Source organism: Paramisgurnus dabryanus, chromosome 2 (assembly GCF_030506205.2).
Source record: "Paramisgurnus dabryanus chromosome 2, PD_genome_1.1, whole genome shotgun sequence".
Lineage (NCBI taxonomy): Eukaryota > Metazoa > Chordata > Actinopteri > Cypriniformes > Cobitidae > Paramisgurnus > Paramisgurnus dabryanus.
This window is the reverse complement of record NC_133338.1, coordinates 6,453,349-6,476,216: the sequence shown is the minus strand read 5'-3', so window position 1 is coordinate 6,476,216 and position 22,868 is coordinate 6,453,349. Positions and strand designations below refer to the sequence as shown.

The following is a 22,868-nucleotide window of genomic DNA, read 5'->3' as shown; positions in this document are numbered from 1 at the left end:
TGATCGTAAGATCAAATTTAGGATGGTTTTTACGCAGCATTTTATAAATGAGGCCCCAGCATCCCATGCTGTTCATATCAGCAAGACCAGCATATGTTGTGTTTTGGTGCTGGTATGCTGGTGACCACCAGCTAAACCAGCATAGACCAGCATAATTTCCATGCTGGTCCGTGCTGTTTTTTTTCAGCAGGGAACCCTTTGGGCTTCATTTAAATGAAGGCAATTTTAAAGGGAAATCAAAATGTTTTTTCCCTGATTAATTCTTAAATGTTTACATTTATTCCTGTGCATGTGCTTACGGTGTAGACTTGAGTGCTGGGGTGTACAAATGTCCAAACACTTACTGCTATATTGAATTTAATGGAATACATGCAAAGTACACTTGTGCAGTTTGGTCATATCGGTGTGCTTTACAAGGCAAAACAACAAATTTCATATGATAAAACCTTATACATGTATAAATGGCTCTGTTTTATAATCTAGTGCTGCCTGCATCCTAAATTGTAACCTCATTAGTGGATTAGTGGAACACACTACATAGTCTGCAACATATACTGTAGTGCTCCTCATATAAAGCATATGTGGAGTGTACTCGCAGTTTCAACATTTTGTACTGTTTACATGTTTAAAATCGATTGTGTGTTTACAATCTTCATTTTCTTAAACTCCAGTACACATTTATGCCTTAAAATGCCACCTACACAGGCAGCCTTAGATTGTAAAATAGAGCCATACTTTTTTTTATCTATAAATACTTTAAACATTTGAGCAGACGAGATCATTCGAACTAGATGCATTCACTTTAATGCTGTTTTTGGATTTCTTTTTGGCCATCTTTGTGCTGGGCTTCAGGTACTTCTCTTTATTGTGAATGATTTGGATGTATTGATCTGTGCTGCTGTTCTGCGGGTCGCTGCTGGATGCGAGCGATGCCGAATCGGACTCTGTCAGCGATGGCTCCACTTTATGCTTGGCCTTGGACTTGACGTGCGGTTCCCTGTACCTGTGTGCCGACTCTGGACCTCGGATGTTTGTTTGAGAGCAAAGGTGAGAGCTGTCGTCGACCCAGTCGTCCTCATCTTCTTCATCGGCATATAAACCCTGCTCCATTGAGACCTGGCTTCCTACCGTATCGCCAATGTAGAACCTCGCGGTCTGGTGTAGGTCGGACAGTGACCGCGGACGTTGTGACTGTCTGATGGATCCTCTTCTTGTGCTGGTGCCCTTAGGATCTTCTTCCTCCTCGTCTTCTTCACTTAGGTGTGGCTGGTGGCTACGGTGAGGGGTTCGAGGAATGTAACACTTGACGTTGCGTGGGTACAGCTCTACGATCTCCGTAAGTTCATCGGCAAGGCGGTAATGTCTTGGCAAGCGCACAGTAGAGCGCATCTTCTTTCGAGCTTCATGTTCGTTGACGATGACGTAGCGGGTGGTATGAGCCCGCCGGCCCACGTAGCTCGGTGTTGCGATTATGCTGGGCTCTGCGTGCATGGGGCGGAGGGTCTTCCGTAAAAGCGGATCCGAGTGGATGCTCTCTCCATGCCTCGGGGTGTAGGCCATGTGGTGATAGGATTTTGATCGACCGGGACCACTGCTGCTACCCAAGTACCCAGCGTGCCTGGATATCGGAGAATGTGATATGTTTGTAAATAATCATTTGGAAAAGACACTTTATGATGCAGCTTGAATGTTGTAAATTTGAGCAATTTCACAAAGTGCATTGCAGTTTATGAAATGGGCGTGAGGTCAGATGAAGTTAATAATTTACTCTCAAAATGCAAGCACTCTTTTCAACTGAAATGATGACATGGCGTAAAGAAATTAATAAAGGATTTGGTATCGTAATAATTCTCATTGATAGATTTTATCAATAATTAAATGGGTTGTGAATGGATCTCTTTAGAGTAGGTTGACCTGAAACATGAAAATACCAAACCTGATGGGTACGTACTCCACCCGTCGTACTTGTCTTTGTGGAACTGAGGGGCTGCTGTACATTCTGAAAGCACTACACAGGCAAAAATGAAGGGCAGTGATACCTTATGAACTGCAGATGTGTGGGACAGCCAGCAGCAATGCACTAAAATTTAAAGCTTTAATACCACCGGGCACCACAGACCTATTGGGTACGTGCTCCGCCTTGTGTTTCTGTCTCACGGGGGCGGAGGAGCTCCGCGCCGCACCGGCTGCTCTGGAGACGTCGGGCCGTGATGCAGATTGGGTTATGGTACGGATGCTATTGCCTTGGCGGATGGGAGATTCGAAGTTGACGACATTCCCGTTGGGTCGTTGGGGGGAGGTGGATCGAGCAGAGGACTCCATGCTTGTGATGTCACTTTCCTGCTCTGGCTTTTTATCGGCACCCTCGGGTGCCTGAAGGCGCGCTGCAAATCACACACCGGACGTTCAGACACGTGGTGACAAGCTTATATTGCCTTCACTGAAAAAAATTCTTCATTCAATTTACTAATTTTTTTTAAGGTAAGTGGTCGCAATCAATTCATTTAAGCTACATTTAAACAAAAAAATTAGAAAAACAATTTTTTTTTGTTTAAATGTAGCTTAAATAAATTGATTGCAATCACTTACCTTAAAAAAAATTTGTAAATTGAATGACTAATTTTTTCAGTTTTCTGACGTTATATCCTATACAGCAAAAAATGTGTTTTAAATATATGGTAAATACATTTTATAGAAAGTAAAGTGTATGTTTAATTTAAAACTATATTTAATTTTTTTCAGTTTTCTGACGTTATATCCTATACAGCAAAAATGTGTTTTAAATATATGGTAAATACATTTTATAGAAAGTAGTTTTAATTTAAAACTATATTTAGGTTTATTTTTTATATATTAACATATATTTCAAAATGTATTTGAGCAAAAAATACATTTCTAATTTTACAACCCATACGACAAAAAATATACTTTTGTAAAATAAGTTTGTATAAAATGTATAAAGTATAAGAATAGTTTGTATAAAATATAAAATTATAAGTGTGTTTTTGCAGTTGAATATATATAATTTTAATATTTTCAAACATGCTATGTTTATAGGTTTGTAACATACAAACTTTTTCTTTTAATGCGACGTGAATATAAATGCTATAAAATATAATAAAAAAATTGCCAAAAAATATATTGGTGAAAATATTTTTTTTTGTAAAAATTTCAAAATAGATTTCAGCATGTTTTTGTATATTTTGAATTTTTTTTTGCTGTATGGGATATCCATTTGCCATTTCTGTTCAGTGCTCGGCACACTTGAAGTCCAAACATGGGGTGTTTTTTGATAATATACCTGCAGCCAACTGAAATACTTTCTTCTTGTCGTCTGTACGCTCCTGAAACGAAGAAAATTAAATTAGTTTTATTAAATAAACTGCTTGTAAATGAGATTAAATGAAATACTATGACCTAATCCTGTTCCTGGGTTTCTTAGTTATTATAAATAACAGACCTGTTAAACAGACTGAAATCCATCATGACGAGATTCGATTTAGACTAACTTACGGTCTGAAGCTGCAGTCTCAGCTGGCTGTTGGTGACTTTGAGTGATCTAGCGATGGACTGCAGGTAGTAGATCAGCATACTGAAACAGACAGAGATACACAGTACTAAAACACCCAAATAAGGTAGGCTACAATGAACGAATCTATTGATGTGCTTTTAAACTTTTTTTACGAACTTGGATCACTTACAACAGCAGAAGCGATGCAGGCAGCACTACCACAGGACTGGTGACGTAATCCATCACGTTATTGAACCATACAGGAAAGTCATTTGCGATGGTCTCGGAGATGATGTCGTAAATCTTCTCCTGACCACTACGGAACAGCAGAGATGGTATTAGTATATTTAGATAAAAAAATTACTTATGTTACCATTTACCTGAAAACAACCTAATGATGTGGTTTTTATGTATCTTGTGATCACTTCTGGCGTGCAATGTTGGCTTAACAATGCTTAACAAGTGTACAACATTTGACTATAAGTTTCACATTATTATGCATCCATCGTATTTAAGACAGTTTTACCTGAAAGGTCCACAGTACTGAGACGGCCTGTACCTCACGATGGCAAAGATGGTTGGCAGCATACACAGAAAAAGCATGAATAGAAGCATCGCCAGGTAGAAATTATTCGATCTGGGGAGAGAAAACTCAATTTAAAAACTGGACACTCAAATATTTAAGTAGACCCTGTTACAAGATAAAAGCACATTGACATAACTGTTGTAAAATATCTGATGATGAGTTATTATCCACTTCCAGCAGTGAACTGATTTCTTTTTATCGTATAAAAGCCTGCAGTGTCAACGAGTGTGAATTATGTGCGGACTACATAGTAATCTTTTCCCTGACACCTGCGGGAGACTGATAAAACCCTGAAAGAGAGACTGACCGGTGCAGTCGCTTGTCACTTTGAAGCATCCATTGTTATCTCTGTATTCACCACGGTGGAAAATGAGAGAGATTCGAATTCAATGAAGCGGAGAGTCCTTGATTCGCACATCGAACCTTCACTGACTTTAAATTATTCTCACGCCTCATTTAAAATTCAATTGAGTTTCACATCGCAACCCTTGTCACAGGAATTTACTCTCCCCCCATTTAGATCTTCATAAATGTCTTTGTTCAGTAAAAGAAATGTGTGGAAATGGGTTGGAGAGGTTTTTGAACATCTCGTAACAGATAGGAGTAGAAATTACAGTTTTGTTTATGTTGCATGTAATCGAAACAGGCTGTAACTTTGTAATTGTATCAGTATAAGTTAATGTCGTTGATTTTTAGAGAATAATATTTGCATGTACATTTTACATATATTTGACTATCCCTGTCAGGCGATTTTAACATACAGATTAAACGGTTTTTGTGTGCAGACATCTTTAAATGTTTTACATAGTAACATATGCTCAGTGTAATGGTTGATACGATTTATACGAGTTATTTATTTTGCTTGTTATTAAAAATAATCTTCTCTAGATAGACTCTGTGGTTACTAGCTGGGTTTCAATGCGCATTTTGAAGTATTGCATAAAAATGAGGGATGGAAAGACAAAATTTCAAATAAAAATCCGGTAACACTTTACAATAATGTTCATTAGTTAACAGTAGTTAATGTATTAACCAACTTGAACAAACCATGAGCAATACATTTGTTACATTATTAATTCATCTTTGTTAATGTTAGTTAATAAAAATTTAAGCTTTAATTGTTTGTTCATGTTAGTTCAAAGTGCATTAACTAATGTTAACAAGATTTTAATAAAGTATTAGTAGTTGTTGAAATTAACATTAACAAAGATGAATAAATGCTGTATACCTGCAGTTCATTATTAGTTCATGTTAACTAATGTAGCTAACTAATGTTAACTAATGAACCTTATTGTAAAGTGTTACCAAAAATCCTTTCATTTGCAAAAAAGTTTTTACGCTCGCTTGAGGTGGTTTTTGACTTATGCAAAAGGCGAATAATGTGAGGTGGAAACCCATCTGTTGAATCGATTCTGAGCCAACATAAAACCCACATGACTGACCGTCTAACTGTATAAGCTTGCTGCTATTGCCGGCGTCAAAAAATCTGCATTTCTTCTTCTTTGCACAACATTCAGATTGGCAATTACAAACTGGACTGCTAGTATAACTTGCCAAATCGTAAAGTCCAGTTTATAGTCGTGCATAAGGTCTATGCAGTAGGTTACCCATAGCCTCTGCGTAGCCTGACGTGCACCTCTACAAATTTTTAACAGTGCCTCAGTTCTGTGATTGGTCCACTAGAACCCCTCCCGTCAGGAAAAATAATGTAGAACGGCAAATCGTAAAGTCCCAATTTATAGCTGTGCGTAAGGTCAACGCTTTAGCTAAGCTGTAGGTTATCCGTAGCCTCTGCGTAGCCTGACGTGCACCTTGATCAATTATTAACATCGACAGTTCTACGTAGACATCAAACGCTGTGAATGGTCCACTAGAACCCCTCCCGTCAGGTAAAAGAATGTATAATGCCAAAACGTAAAGTCCAATTTATAGTTGTGTTTAAGGTCTACGCCGTAGGTTCCCCATAGGCTCTGCTTAGCCTGATGTGCACCTTGACAATTTTTTTACAGCAACAGTTCTAGACGGACAGCAATCGCTGTGATTGGTCCACTAGAACCCCTCCTGTCAGGTAAAAACATTTATAACGCCAAATCGTAAAGTCCAATTTATAGTTGTGCTTAAGGTCTATGCCGTAGGTTACCCGTAGCCTCTGCATTGCTCTGCGTAGCCTGACGTGCACCTCGAAAAATTTTTAACAGCGCGTCAGTTCTACGCAGACAGCAATCGCTGTGATTGGCCACTAGAACCCCTCCAGTCAGGTAAAAAAATTTATAACGCCAAATCATAAAGTCCAATTTATAGTTGAGCTTAAGGTCTACGCCGTAGGTTACCCGTAGCCTCTGCGTAGCCTGACGTGCACCTCGACAAATTTTTAACAGCGCGTCAGTTCTACGCAGACAGCAATCGCTGTGATTGGCCACTAGAACCCCTCCAGTCAGGTAAAAAAATTTATAATGCCAAATCATAAAGTCCAATTTATAGTTGTGCTTAAGGTCTACGCCGTAGGTTACCCGTAGCCTCTGCTTAGCTCTGCGTAGCCTGACGTGCACTTTGACAAATTTTTAACAGCGCATCAGTTGTACACGGACTGCAATCACTGTGATTGGTCCACTAGAACCCCTCCCGTCAGGTAAAAAAATGTATAACGCCAAATCGTAAAGTGCAATTTATAGTTGTGCTTAAGGTCTACGCCGTAGGTTACCCGTAGCCTCTGCTTAGCTTTGCGTAGCCTGACGTGCACTTTGACAAATTTTTAACAGCGCGTCAGTTCTACACGGACTGCAATCACTGTGATTGGTCCACTAGAACCCCTCCCGTCAGGTAAAAAAATGTATAACGCCAAATCGTAAAGTTCAATTTATAGTTGTGCTTAAGGTCTACGCCATAGGTTACCCTTAGCCTCTGCGTAGCCTGACGTGCACCTCGACAAATTTTAACAGCGCGTCAGTTCCAAGCGGACAGTAATCGCTGTGATTGGTCCACCAGAACCCCTCCTGTCAGGTAAAAACATTTATAACGCCAAATCGTAAAGTCCAATTTATAGTTGTGCTTAAGGTCTACGCCGTAGGTTACCCGTAGCCTCTGCGTTGTTCTGCGTAGCCTGACGTGCACCTCGACAAATTTTAACAGCGCGTCAGTTCTACGAGGACAGCAATCGCTGTGATTGGTCCACTAGAACCCCTCCCGTCAGATAAAAAAAATTATAACGGCAAATCGTAAAGTCCAATTTATAGTTGTGCTTAAGATCTACGCCAGGGCTATTCAAATCTTCCCTGGAGGGCCGGAGCACTACAGAGTTGAGCTCCAACCCTAATCAAACTTAACCACCTGTGATTGTCTAGTGATCATGAAGACCTTGATTAGATTGTTCAGGTGTGTTTGATCAAGGTTGGAGCTAAACTCTGCAGTGCTCCAGCCCTCCAGGGTAAGATTTGAATAGCCTTGGTCTACGCCGTAGGTTACCTGTAGCCTCTGCGTAGCCTGACGTGCACCTCGACAAATTTTAACAGCGCGTCCGTTCTACGCGGACAGCAATCGCTGTGATTGGTCCACTAGAACCCCTCCCATCAGGTAAAAAAATTTATAACGCCAAATCGTGAAGTCCAATTTATAGTTGTGCTTAAGGTCTACGCCGCAGGTTACCCATAGCCTCTGCGTAGCTATCAAAGCCTGACATGCACCTCGACAAATTTTAACAGCGCGTCAGTTCTACGCGGACAGCAATCGCTGTGATTGGCCACTAGAACCCCTCCTGTCAGGTAAAAAAATGTATAACGGCAAATCATAAAGTCCAATTTATAGTTGTGCTTAAGGTCTACGCCGTAGGTAACCTGTAGCCTCTGCGTAGCTCTGCGTAGCCTGACGTGCACCTCGACAAATTTTTAACAGCGCGTCAGTTCTAAGTGGACAGCAATTACTTTCATTGTGTGAGTTCAAATAATTTTTCAAAGGTTTGCAGTCTTAAGCACCACACATGCCCTGAAAAGTGAAGCCAAAACATTTCGATTGCACCTTGGGGGCTGGCTGCAGTATAGGTCATAAAATCCATCCTCCCCATGTAAACAAATGGGATGTGAGACAATAAAACCCATACAAATCAAATTACACTTTAACTAATTATTTCCCAAAAGTGGTTTCTGTTACTATAGTTACTATTATCACGTTGATGTACGTTTAAGAGTTAGCTTTTTTATTAAAGCGGAATTGAACCCTAGACATTTTAGCCTGTTATTACAGGTAATTTATGTCCATTTTGCAATTTAAATGTGAAAAAAAAAAGAAATTTGCCTGATTTCGATTATTAGATTGATAGTGTGTTAAAGGGAAATTTTCGTAACGGTCTTTGATGGACTCAATTAACCAGAATGCACTGTGCAAAACTAAGTCGTTAGCTCCACCCACTAACCACTGACTGATGCAGCCTTCAGGTTTGTTCGACTTCGGCAGCACCGCAAGAACCAAAAGCCAGATGACGTCAAGGTTCCGCGAGAGCGATTTAAAAGCAACCTTCTCCGTATGATTTCGCGAATCGCTCTCGCGGTACTTTGACGTCATCCGGCTGTCGATTCTTGTCGCGCCGCATGAAGTTGAACAAGCCTAATAACTCTTTTTACCACTCAACCTGCTCTCAAGTCAACTCAAGTCAACTTGAAGGTAGCCGGCAGACGATCCCAACCAAAGAGTAACTCCACTTTTGAAGGGGAAATCACCAAAACCCTCGATAAAAGATGACTAGAACCTGTGCAGTATGTGGATGTAAGCACAACAAATTCAGGCCACCGGTAAAATCACGGTTACTGTAGCAGTTTAAAGATTAAATTTTTTATATGGAGTTAGTACATTTGATGGAAGCACAATCAACTACATATATGTGATGAAACATAGTGTTGGAGCATAATGTTGTTTTAGGGTGGATGACTTGATTTGTGCGTTTGTGATCGAGTAAAGCAGGAAAACCTTGATTCCACAGCTCCACCTCATGTTCACTAACATTAACAATTGAGCAACATGCGAACTGGTTAAATTACTTACGTGTGATCTCAGCGTAAATTTTTGGCCGAGCTTCTGTTGCAAGAAAGAGAGTCATATCAGACCATACCAGTATAAACGGTATTGTCTAATCTCGTATCCTACTGGGAAAAATACCAATATTTTGTATTGATGGCTCAACTATTTTACCAATAAATGGTACGCCGACTGGTTTTTAGGAACAAATTGTAATAGCCGAAGGTCACGTTCTCACAGCCAAAACCAAACAAGGTCTCAGATCAGTGCTAAGTGAATAACCTCCAATGACCTCAATCTGCCTCACTGACCTGGAGGCCCTGAAGACCTGCTGATGAGGAACATTACAGGTCAGCACAGCCCAGCTGCGAAGATACATTAAACCAATGAGCTTCAGGACGTTAAAGGCGGGCAGACAGGGTGAAAAGAACGCTCCCATCCTACAGGCAAAGAAAAGCGACACAAGATTTATTTCTCACGGCAAGCCATTATTGTGGGATCACAAAGCTGGAGGGCAATGGAGCTGTGAGTACCTGTGTAAAAAGCACCGGTTAACAGGACAGTTCATGGGCGAAATAGATAGGTAAGGCAATATATAATAATACAGAGAGATAGGATTACTATTTCACATTAGGATTGGGTACCAGAGTTAAAGAGCAGACACAGTAATATAAGAATAAATCATTATTACTTCTTCCTTCTTTATGAATTTCTTATAATGATAATTGTATTATGTAAATTATATTGATAAAGAGATGGATTCTCTCTTACCATATCATTCCTTGGTTGTATATCAGATGAAGAACATTTTCAGCTATTTTAAATTCACCATATTCAGGCTGGAATAGAGCATATACAACAGTTTTTACCATCCACTTATTTTTTACATATTTAGGAAGGCAAATGGACCCATATTAAACTTTGCAGATTGAGTATTTACAATAAGTACAGTAGTGTGATGCTAGGGTGCTCTTGTGTGGTTGCTAAGGAACATCTAATGGTGTTTTCCATTGGATAGTATGGCTCGGTACGGCTTAGTACAGTTCACTTTTGGAGGGTTTTCCACTGTGTACAATACCTACAGTAGTACCCGATACTTTTTTTGTACCATCTTGTCCCTACCAGCGATATGGCTATATGCTCTTTTAGCGGTGAAAAACATCCACATGCCGAGAATCAAAAACAGCATTTCATCGACATGCTACGTTGCTCCTGTGTTAAGTGTTTGTTTGTATCGCGTTTACGATGATGTCGCAGCAGTAGAGACGGTGCACACGGACACAGGTATTTTTATAACCAGAGTTTTTCCTCCAGCAGTTAAAAAAATCCCCTCCACACATGCTCGGATTAAAAGAAATCTCTGCCTACATGAACACGCAAAAACTCGTGATCATGCGCTGTCAAGAGCATGCCACACCAGAAGGCCGTGATATAGAGACAGAGCGCAGCGCGTCATAACCTGAAAACCACGCCCACCGGGGGGGGAAACAATCCAACCGTCTCCATTGACTTTGTATTGCGAGAGGCTGCCTCCTTGGCATTTCTGGCTTATAACAAAAAACTGAATAATGCCTAAAAGCTGCTGTGTGACAATATGTACAGCTAACAAGCCAAAGAACCCAGAAATAAGTTTTTATAAGCTGTCGAGCCGTTAAACCCTGCCTTTAAGGAGAAAAAAGTGGATCGCCGACTACATTTCCCCCTAGTGGACGCAGTTCTACTAATAGAAGTACTATGAAAAGTTGCCTGTTTCCACTTTTGTGTCTTTAAACGCTTGTATTTTGGGGTCGACAGCTTATAAAACTTATTTACAGATTAAACTTAAAAACAGAATAATACTTTAAAGCTGCTGTGTGACAAGGTGTACAGCTAACAAGCCAAAAAACCCAGAAATAAGTTTTTATAAGCTGTCGACCTCAAAAAACGAGAGTTTAAAGACACAAAACTGGAAACAGGCAACTTTTCATAGTACTTCTATTAGTAGAACTGCGTCCATTAGGGGGAAACGTAGTCGGCGATCCACTTTTTTCTCCTTAAAGGCTGGGTTTAATGTCTCGACAGCTTATAAAAACTTATTTCTGGGTTCTTTGGCTTGTTAGCTGTACATATTGTCACACAGCAGCTTTTAGGCATTATTCAGTTTTTTGTTATAAGCCAGAAATGACAAGAAGGCAGCCTCTCGCAATACAAAGTCAATGGAGACGGTTGGATTGTTTCCCCCCCGGTGGGCGTGGTTTTCAAATTTGCATAACTGCGCTCTGTCTCTATAACCCTAATCATAAAGCCAGATTGGCCAATCAGAAGCCTTAATTAGAAGCCTTAATCAGAAGCAAAAACCCCGGTTGTACTGTCTACACGACAACACTGCAACCGGCGTTTCTGGAAAAACTTACCCTGGCAGGGGTGTTCAAAAATTCCCAGTTTCAGTGACATGATACTGCGTTTCCGTGTTTCCAATTATAGCACTTAAACATGGAAAAAGTGATATGTCCCCTTTAATAAAATTCGGATCTACAAAAATGGGTCCATCTGTCAGTTTATCACCCATTTATTGTCCGCCAGGTAAAGTCTGCAAGTCTGCTAAGGAAAATATTAGCACACCTCTCCTGGTATAATTCATGAACTATAAAGTATAATTTTTCATTGGACGCACGTGCGGTGACGCAATTACACGTCTGGTTGGAACTTTACTTCCGGTTTTTGTTAAATGGTTTGACTAGTTGCTAAACTCTTGAACAAATACTTCATCGAAAATAACAAATGTTTTGGTTTCCTAGATAATCTATGTGTTGTTTATTTTGCTTGTTATATAAATAAACCACTTTAAAAGAACTTGGTTGTTATTTATTCTTTTTATTATATATTTAGTTTACCGGTAGTTACGTGTGTTCCATGAAAGCTGCTTGTTTATGCTTTTACTGCAAAAAACGGCCTATAAAGTGTAAATTTGTATGTTTTTGTACAATTGGCTTTCACCTTGTGATGTTGGGATTAGGGGTTTATCATTCCTGTTTTGTTTTGAATAATCATTCATTTTTGTACAATTTAATTTGTAAGAACAGTTTGGGGGTATGTTATATGCTTAAAAGTATGAGCAATTGTGTTCCATTCGTGTCCCCTAGAGGGACTGGAGGCACTTTGGTTTTATGTCCGTGTTTAATTAATTTATGTCCGCGATTAATGGCATAAGAAAAAAAGTTTGTGTTTGTGTAATATTTGTTTTTGTATTGTGTGTAATTATTATGTACAGTATATGGGTGATTCTCGCGAAATTAGACTTATGAGGTGTCATGAAAAAGTAAATGCCAAGTAAGAGTATCAAAATAAGAAGCATACAGTTCCAAACATCTCTTCATGTACTATTTTGCACATGATTTCAAATGACATCATACAAACTAATTTTGTTGTTGTTTCCACATTTAAGGGGAAATTTTCATTACTGCAACGTGTCCATGACTGTATTTGGGTTCTTTGACATGGAAATATTTATAATTAAAAAATCTAAAAAATAAAAAGCATTAGTGCATGTTATACTATAAACATTTACAGTAAAGGAACATGTGGTATTTGGTGATCATTGGTAAATGTAGAGACAATAATAAGGAATATAAATGTGTCCAAGACCAATTTTCTCATCCTCCGCAACAATTTTCAATCATTGTTTAAGCCCTCAAGGAACTAACAGTCTAAAAAAAATTAATGGAAGGGACATAATTGACTGTGACACTCAAGATGGCTACCAGGTAAGCAGTTCTTATTTTTTCTCTACAGATAAAAGTTAAAATTTTGTTTGTCATAGTACCTACCCTGCTGAAAAACCAGCATGGACCAGCATGGGAATTATGCTGGTCTATGCTGGTTTAGCTGGTAGTCACAGCATACCAGCACCAAAACACAACATATGCTGGTATGACCAGCATGGGATGCTGGTGCTAATGCTGGTTTAGCTGGTGCTAATGCTGGTTTGTTGCTGGTTTAGCTGGTGCTAATGCTGGTGCTGATGCTGGTTTGATGCTGGTTTAGCTGGTGTTCACTAGCAAACCAGCACCAAAACACAACATATGCTGGTCTTGCTGGTATGCTGTTTTTTTCAGCAGGGTAGACAAACTTTTTAGTTTTCATTACCGAAACATGAGTTTGTAAATGCATGTATCATGTTGCGGTAATGATAATTTTTGATAATGATAATCTAAAACATGTAAATAATTCTATAGGAAATAGTTCAGACCTTAATCTTATATGTTCGAAAAAAATATTAATTGGCTTTAAGGGCTTTTAAATGTTTTTTATGGTGGACACCTTCTAAATCTGGATTTCGTGAGAAGGTCGACTACCAAAACACACCTGTAGCCAATCAGCAGTAAGGGACGTGTCTACTAACCAATATAGTTGCCTGGGGCGGGTCTATCAAATGAAGATCCAGATTCTATTGGGGTAGGGGCGTGTTTGTTTAGGTGATTTCAAATGTCAACATTGGCTTTCAGAGATCATGCACCCCACCTATAAAATATATCAAAATCTAAATATATATATATATATATATGTAAATGTTTCTTAAATACATGCATGTGTGTGTATTTTTCTTTTTTGAGGGGGCCATTTTGCCCTTATTTGATAGAAAGTAAGAGTTGACAGAAAAGTACAGGGTAGAGAGAGGGGTATGGGATCAGCAAAGGACCTCGAGCCGGGATACGAACTCGGGTCGCCAGAATTGCGTCTGCACCATATGTCGGAGCAGTACACACACACACACACACACACACACACACATATATTATGCAACAACAAACTTTTATTTTGTATACAATTAATTGCAATTAATCTTTTGACAGCCCTTATCAAAATACATCTGTATGTTTTAGTCAGATGTGTTTGTGTAAGTTGCTTAGGCATGCCGCGCATTTGCACGCATATGACTATAACTACCAAACGGCCCAAATTTACTTAACGGAGTCAAGCAGGTTTACATTTATGTATGTGTTTGCTTCGTAACTTTTAAAAATCCTGTGTTAAAACGCCTCTAGTGGACATTCCATGAAAAAATACCTAGCAATTTATTTTAGGTTATGAGATATTTAGGCAGAGGTACATAATATGGTGAGTGAGCCTGGGTTGCATAAATCTGCTTAAGATTTGGCATCCCACTTACAAACTTGCTCTCCAAATCCCAACAGCAGCAGTCACTCAAATATCGAACCACCAACCCTCGGATGAAATCAATAAGCAGGATACTTGCCACCGTGAAGATCATGTCAATGATGGAGAGCTTCAACATCTCCTGTGAAAAAGACAAACAAAATCCCCCATGCAAAGTTCAATTTTACTCCTCCGCAGACCATAAGCCTCCTAAAACGGCCCATTAAATCAGTCGTTTGGCTTTACACCAAGAGGGCTGATGCACGACCCATCCAACCCTGACAGCAGTTTCATTAAATAAATGCTAGGCTGCGTATTTCAACCTATGTATCTAATCCATACTTCAGTCCCCTACAGAAAAACAATTACCATTGGACATCCTATTTTCTTTTTGAAAAATGAACAATTATATGCCTTTAATAAATAACTATATAGCCTACCGTAGCAATACTGACGAATAAGGCACAGTCCATTAGGCAATATTGTTAAAGGATGATAAGCACTCCTGTTATCCTAAATTGTTTGGTTATTTTCTGTATAACCTCTCTTCAGAGGAAATAAATAACTCTTTATTAGGCTCTTTCTATCACCCAGCCAAATCGGAAAACATTTGAGATTTTGGACATGCCTTGTGAAAGTTGCTTAGTCAAGACATTTTATATATAGTAATTATTATTATTATGAGTTTTGAAGCAAAGCAATGTCATGATGGGAAATATTACCTGACCAACATATGTTTCCCAGCAAGGGTCTTGTTGTGATCTAGTATTGTACTCGTAGACGACCGTCTGGTTTAGGAGAGACTGCATTCTCATTGCCTGTCCATAGGACATGGTGCTTTTGATGGTGGTTACGTTGTTGTTAAGATCCAAAAGAGTCATGGTCAGCGTGCTGTTCTGTCGCTCGGTGATGTCCGGGACGATGGTGGACAGGTTGTCTTCGGTGGGTTGGGAAATGGTCGCGAGGTAGGATGTTGAGTCCGACAGGTTTCCTGGAGCAACAGGAATCTACAGAAGAGATTGACTGGGATTTACAAAGGTAAGTTTGCGCAGTTTCTGATGTATCTGAAAACATTGTGCATACGCAAAATCTGCCTTATATGCGTATGCACACGTTAAAGGGACACAAGGCAGCATTTTTATGTTAATAAATCATCTTCGTAAGTCGGTATATGGTTAAATGAGTCATTACATGACGAATGAAGACTCTCTCGTCCGCCCCTACCGTCTGTAGGAAGAATACCCCACTTGCAAGTTCACTGTATCCGACCCGGTGTCCTTCAGTCTCGTATAGTCTTAGATATAGAACGCATTTACTCCCAGACACTAGGGGGAGCTAGTAGAGAAATAATACTCAGACTTGCCTTGTGTGCCTTTAAAGGGGACATTTCACAAGACTTTTTTAATATGTAAAATAAAATATTTGGTGTCCCCAGAGTACGTATGTGTAGTTTTAGCTTAAAATACCCCACAAGTAATTTATTATAGCATGCCACTTTGTATGTGTGAGCATAAATGTGTCGTTTTTGGGTGTGTCCTTTTAAATGCAAATGAGCAGATGAAATGCAAACACTGATCACCATAATGTTTTTTTTATTGAAACTCAATTGTGCTGTCAATTATTTTTTCGCTCTCTTTATCTCTGCACTTTTTAATGGCAGTGCCGTGGTTGGTTAGTGCAGATCCAGGGGTGGTATTATTATAATAAGAACCCCCTTCTGACATCACAAGGGGAGCCAAATTTCAATGACCTATTTTTTCACATGCTTGCAGAGAATGGTTTAAAACATTTTCTGTGTTGATAGAAGCACTGGGGACCCAATTATAGCACTTAAACATGGAAAAAGGAGGAAATCTACACAAAGTTTTAGAAACGAGCTCCCATAATACACGCTGTTTTTTGCATATCTGATGTTAATCTTGAGTACCTACAGTATAGAGTAGTATTACATCCGTCATATCTCCAAAGAGTCTTTAGTTTTATCAGATTTATAAAAGACAGATCAGCTCTAGCGATTCTATCCGAAAATGTATGGAAACATTCGGAATGAGGAGTTACGAGCTGCGGGAGGAGCGGGTCACGAGCCAAGCAACACTGTATACAAAACTGAATAACATATTATTCACTACATGTTCATGCCATTTACATTATATGCACTTACACCGCACCGATTTCCAACATAACACCGAAGTCTTACTTACCGCATGCAACTCATGACCCGGTTGGGACTTTTCAAATAAAATCCAGCGTTAAACAAACACATACGCAAAATTCAGCTGCTACCCCGGATAAACAAACTATATCCGTTGTTTCTATAATGCTGACTTTCTTCTCCTTACATCCAAAAACACACTTCTGCTTTCGTGCCATTGTTGAGCCTTGATATAAAACAAAATTGTCGCGTGAAGTGATGCCTGTGACTTCTAGTGTCTTCCTCAGTTCTCGCTCTCCCACTGATTGACGTGTGGGCCTGCTTTTCCGGGGAAGTGCCCATAAAAAGAAATGATACGTAAGAAAAAACTTTCAGAAACTTGCACGAACCCTGATGAAGTGCATTCGTCACATAAATACTCTTTGCCTATGTTTAGCATAAGGAATCCAACTCTTAAACTTTGTTAATGAATCAGATTGCATGAAATACCGTTGAACCCCCACTTTAAGTAAGGAAGAAGGGGCAATGTTGTTACCTGTACAGCAGAGCTCATACTGTTGACTTTGTCCAGGAGTGCAATAATCAAACTGTACAGGTTTCCAAGATACAACACCAGTACTCTATAGAAAACAAACAAAGTATATATCTCTGTAATAATAACACCAAAAACACACAAACACCTTAGAAATGAGTGTAATAATAGTTCTAGTTTGACCTGGCGAGCTGAAAGCGAAGGCTTGTTCTGGGGTGATACATCTCCAGCTGTGCCACCAGCTCAAAGGCTGAAGGTGCGATCATCGTGATGAGAGACACCACCACGCTAACCTGAAGTAAGAACCCAGTATACACACAACACAAATATACATTCATTCAAAAAAAAATTTTACAGAATTTTTTTGTAGTTGGCAAATTCACAGACGCAATATGGACTGCAAGGTCATGGGTCCAACAATATTTAAAGAAGAATTATTTGAAGAAACCATAAAACTCAATCTGTACCTCATTTTTCTCCCACAGTGTCAGTTCAGGTTTCTCTTGCTCCAGTTTTTGAGAACGATCGACTACAAAGTAGATGATGTAGATGCTGCCAGCCAGAGACAGGAGGACCAGAATGTTTGCCAGAATCCTTAAACTGATCAGTACGGCTCTGTCGGCATATAAGAAAAACTTTATAAGCATTATTCTGTTTTTATAGTATTTTATATGCCAGCGCAAAAACCATCATTTTGGTCTTTTGCTAAAGACACGCAGTGGATAATTAGCGCTGAAAAGGTGTGGTCTAGTTATTTTTGCGACTGACCTTATTGCATATGCATTTCTATCAGTTTCCATTTCAGATGCAACATTTATGGGATTAGAATATTTAAATGATTTGCGCAACGTTAATAATGTTATGTAATGATATTACTGGTATTTGTGCCATTATTTAACACCAAAAAAACATGTCCTTAACTACTTTATCTTACCGCAAGTGGTGTTATAGTCACAACATTTTTGATTAATTTATTTATGCTACTGATATGATTTTCTGTTTTTCGTGCCCCTGGAGAACAAATGGCTTTTTCTTTTTCGCCTGTGGCACGAATTTCTGTATTGTGTCATTTAATTTTTTTTATTGTTTTTCCTATTTTTAAATCAATGAGTGCGTTCACATGCACAGTCTTATGCCGATTATGCTTAATAAACTGATAACATGTTGGGTATGTAAACGCGTAAAACGGTTTTCTTTTATCGAGAAAGCCCATAAACGGCGTAAGCAAAACCCGATCGGCACAGGTAGTTTTTTGCTCATTACCCCAATTTCGTGTGGCATGTAAACACCTTATCCGGCTTTCTCACAGGTTTGTCCATGTGCGCAAAGTAAAGCATAAAGGTCTGCGCTCGACTAAAGCAGTTTGCAGAGAAACTGCGAAAATAAAAGCTCATGCTACATTTACAGGCTCTGCAGACACAAGAAGTAATAAAACAGTATAGCTTAAGACAGATATGCCATAGCCTTTTTTAACAACTATTATGTACTATAGGCGGTGACGTCACTACCTGCAAGAAACCTGACTAATCTCCCATGTGTCCCATGTGAACGCAGTTGTCTGCATAGCCGGTTTATTGATTTGCATGTAAACGCATGAAAATAGTTATCCGCTTATTCTGTGCATGTGAACGCACTCATTGTCGCTTGGGGTTAGGGTTAGATTCGGGGTTTGCATCAGGATGTCATTTTATGCATTGGTTTCTACATGTTTTTTTGTCCGCTTTTAAAACTAGCCCAGAGTTGAGGTTTGGGTCAGGATGTCGCAGAAAGTGATTCTAACACCAACCCCAAGCGACAATGGTTAAGAAAATGGACAAACAATGAGAAAACGAAATATAAAAATGACGCGATACAGAAAGTCAAACTGTTTATATAAATTCATGCTGTGTGCCACGAAAAAGACATTCCTGTTCCAGGGGCACGAAAAACAGCAGAAAATTTTGTCAATAGCACTAATTTAAAAAAAATTTTGTGACTATAACACAAATTTCCGTGAGATTGGGTTGGTCCTAAATCATTTTGCACTTAAAATGGCTACATTTGTTGCTGATAGGAGAGGCATCTCAGAAATACAGTTTAGACTACGTAGAGACTACGCATTGCCAGGCCTAACGTAGCAACTTTATGGAAAAGGGATTCTTTTCTTTGAAAGCCAATAACTTAACTTTCAGCTTTGCAGCTTTTGCAGACTGTTTACATTCACTTACAAGCACATGACACACTGCATGAAATTTAATTTTCGAGATAAAAAAACTTGAGAGTGGTCGCACATGCGTCCTATTTTTTCAATGGTGCGACTTTAAAAAAAATCTGAGGTTGCACCAGTACGACCAGCCATTCAAGTCTTCTTCTGGTTCAACAACATATATACATTACACATACACATCGTGGTCTAAACCAATCAGATAGTGAAGAGGGGACACTTCCCTCTCCTCATAACTATGAGACACGGTTGTGGACAAATGTGAAGCGAATGCCGTGCGAAAAAGACAAAATGCAAGAAAGAGTCAGAGTCTGTGCGCGAGCAAGAGAGAGACGAAATGGGCGAAAGAGTTAGAGTCTGTGCGCGCAAGAGAGAGAGATACAAAATGTGTGTGCGCAAAACAAAGCAAGTTTGCCCAAGAGAAGACAGCCTACAGTAAATACATGAAACACTGAAACACATTTACCTATTACCACTATATTGACGAATATCTCATTAATACTGAATTCTTTATTGCCAAATGCTCTTGTACTCATTAACCAGAAATTAACCTAAGAAATAAAACCATGCCATAATCACTGCATTGTCTTGTAGAAAATCATCATTAGCCAACAAACTTACCCGGCATTAAGTATACAGATTTCAGCGCTTGTAAAACTTGCAGTGTTACATGCAATGCAGTCAAAAATTTAGGTGCACCTAACTTTTATTAGGCGCACCAGAGCATCACCACTGCATAATACGTGCTCTGACAGCCAATAAACAAATTCTTCAACATGTATCCCACAGAAAAAGCAATCCACGTCACCAGTTTCAAAGTGATTACTTCAGACTTGGCAGAACTTGTTAACACACTGCTTCGGACCCTTAAGGGGATCGCACACCGGCCGCGCAGCGCCTTGCCGTTTTTAAAAAAAATCGAACACATTGTTTTCTATGAGTATACGCACACTGGCGCCGGCAGGTGGCGCCAGTCCGTGCCGCCCAGCTGTGACTCAGGAAGTTGCTCAAATCCCTGTCGCGCCACACAGCGCCACTCACAGTTTAACATTAAATAACATTATATTTGTCCCAAATCATTAACGATTAACATTGGCTGCTAACGTATATTTTGCATTTTGAAGTAGACGCTATCTGACGAAGCTCGCGCTATTTAATGTGCACTTCCGGTTTACAATACCTCCGAGTTGTCCTAGACGCGACTCGACGCGGCGCTGAGCTGCGCAGCCGGTGTGCGATCCCCTTTATAAACAGCCACTAATGACGAATGCATACATATCTATAGTTGAGCCTTTTTCTTTTGTGTTGCTGTAACGATTCTCAACAAACCTTATGAACATGACATCAATGAATTTTTTTTCGATGTACATAATTTCTCAGTTTGCTTTAAAGTCTCAATGAAATTGAAGTAAAAACTGTCATTTGTTCTTGAATATTGCGTTGTTTTTTTTCAAATGACTTATCTGTGAGCTTCATTGTTGTTTAAAAATTCATGTGCCCTCATAATCTTAAATCAAAACCGCTAATCTCCTCCCCTCCTCGAAACGATCTCTCTTTACTTCCGGTCATATGGTATGGCAGGTGGGCGGTGTCCGGGATAAGATCACCACGATTAGCAAATAGCAACATGACCCAACTTCTAATGTTCCAATAAGTTCTCAATGGACGAATTCAAGTCCAGGTCTACCTATTCATTTCAGAAGCCGTTTCACTGAGATATACGTAACTACGGGAAAATGAAAATCGCTACTTCCATTAAAAAGCACATCAAAGTCACAAATATTAGAAGTTAAACATAAAACATACCAAGTGAAAGATAGTTTATCTGTATTTATCTAGAATTAAAAACATTAACCCTGTGCACATACAGTATGTGATGTAGGGCCTATTCCCACACAACATATTATTAATCTTCTCTTAAGGACGATTTTAGTACAGTCATCTGACTGCAGAAGGACGCTTGCATAAATTACGGCAGAATGTTTCGTCCGCTTGGCTTCTGCTGCGATTGCATTGGACGGGAAGGAGGTGTATAAATCACAGCGGCCAATAGAAACGTTACAGGCGGTGTGACATCCCCAGACAGAGCGAGCTGTAATTCACTTACTGATACAATCATTCCTCCCCTCAAAAGCCAGAAACAGCCTCTGTTAAACGTGCACTTCTGAGAAAGTGTGAGGGCGCTGAGAAACGCCTCAGTCAGCACTTTAGGGTTATGTTGAGGTGTTAATGGTGACACACAAATAAAGAGGAATACTTGCAGGCTTGTGTCTTTCTTCTTCTCCTGTTCCTCGACGATGGCTTCCTTAAAAACACAAAAAGGGAAACTATTAGGATCTAAAGTTGACATGGAAACTGTTGTTAGTTATTACACATATTATTACAGCACTTTCAGTGTACTGGCATTGAAAAAAGATCCGGATAGATCTTACACTGTTTGAAAAAGGTGCCATATTAGTTTCGATCACACAATGTATAGGCTATGTTTACATTAATGGTTTATCCTTTAAAACGCGTTACTTTTTCTACGTTTATGCCTTTCATCTACATTACACAACTGTTTTCGACCATCATAAACGGATTCGTTCGCAAACGCTGGAGACCCTGTTTTAGTTTGAGAACTCAGACTGCAGTGTAAATAAATGTAGACGGAGTCTTATGTAAACGAACAGCTGATGTTAACATGACAGCGCATCATTTTCAAAGTAAAAATTATTTTTATTAATATTTTATTAGGTAAATGGAGGTTTGCAAAGGAGGTTTTGCCAAAAATAGTAAACATCTACCAACCAGCTATTATAAACGCTATATCAGATTGTTTTAACATGTATCCTTATAGAGAATGTCTGTTTTATATTTATGTTTGAGTATTGTTGGGTTTGAATATTTGAAACTTTCTTTTTTGTTTATAACATCAACATTAACATATTAATCATAAATGCGCAAAGGTAAGCTATTATTAGAGTAATAAGTTATTTAAAACTTTTATGCGCATGCCCAGTTACGTGATTGGTCATGTTTCATGCATTTATGGTTGTGTATAGTGTGGATGAAGATTCTTTTTAAAATGCCAGTGTAAACGAGGATTGTTTTCATTTTAAAATGCTGTTTTAAAACGCAAATGCTCTAATATAAACAGGCCCTTATATAAGATAAAGCATTTAATACATTATACCTATTGTGTACTTATGTGCTGTTCTGGGAAGTTTTAGGGTTAACATTAGTAACATTGTTTATGTTTTTATAGTTACACTTTATTTTAAGATGTCCTTTGTACTTAGGTGTCATTGTAAAAAATCCTGATAATTTACACCAATGTCATCCAAAATGTTGATGTCTTTCTTTCTTCAGTCAAGAAGAAATAACGTTTTTTTTTTTTTTTTGAGGAAAACATTCTAGGACTTTTCTCAATTTAACAGAATTTATTAGATATGTGTGACGCGTGACCTTGCGACGTGCTTACGCAATAACTTATTGCACATTACATGTAATTACTATAGTAATAACCAGTGTTGGGGAAGCTACTTTGAAACTATAGTTTTATAAGCTACAAGCTACTTCAAATTTATTGGATATGTGTGACCCGTGACCTTGCGAGGTGCTTATGCAATATGTAAGGTCGCGCTGGCACGTCACACGCCGTGCTTACACAACCCAATATCACAAAATTATGTACCTATAGGCACGTATGGACCAGCGTGACAATGTCACGTTTTGCTGCCTTTGAGCGTGAGCATGTCACGC

General features: G+C 39.1%; 1 protein-coding gene across 1 annotated transcript in view; it reads right to left on the bottom strand.

The window, feature by feature from the left end:
- Positions 1 to 368: 368 nt before the first annotated feature.
- The window catches only part of LOC135731376 (transmembrane channel-like protein 3), a 40,120-nt gene continuing 17,620 nt past the window's right edge, over positions 369 to 22,868 (bottom strand). The window contains exons 9-23 of the mRNA XM_073811889.1: positions 21,386 to 21,429; positions 17,389 to 17,536; positions 17,105 to 17,214; positions 16,925 to 17,009; positions 14,960 to 15,244; positions 14,251 to 14,379; positions 9,873 to 9,940; positions 9,413 to 9,541; positions 4,038 to 4,148; positions 3,702 to 3,827; positions 3,514 to 3,592; positions 3,302 to 3,344; positions 2,120 to 2,384; positions 1,937 to 2,008; positions 369 to 1,618 (exon numbers count right to left, since the gene is read on the bottom strand). Of these exons, the coding sequence (XP_073667990.1) occupies positions 757 to 1,618; positions 1,937 to 2,008; positions 2,120 to 2,384; positions 3,302 to 3,344; positions 3,514 to 3,592; positions 3,702 to 3,827; positions 4,038 to 4,148; positions 9,413 to 9,541; positions 9,873 to 9,940; positions 14,251 to 14,379; positions 14,960 to 15,244; positions 16,925 to 17,009; positions 17,105 to 17,214; positions 17,389 to 17,536; positions 21,386 to 21,429 (2,556 nt within the window). The 3' untranslated portion in view covers positions 369 to 756. The remainder of the gene's footprint in view (positions 1,619 to 1,936; positions 2,009 to 2,119; positions 2,385 to 3,301; positions 3,345 to 3,513; positions 3,593 to 3,701; positions 3,828 to 4,037; positions 4,149 to 9,412; positions 9,542 to 9,872; positions 9,941 to 14,250; positions 14,380 to 14,959; positions 15,245 to 16,924; positions 17,010 to 17,104; positions 17,215 to 17,388; positions 17,537 to 21,385; positions 21,430 to 22,868) is intronic.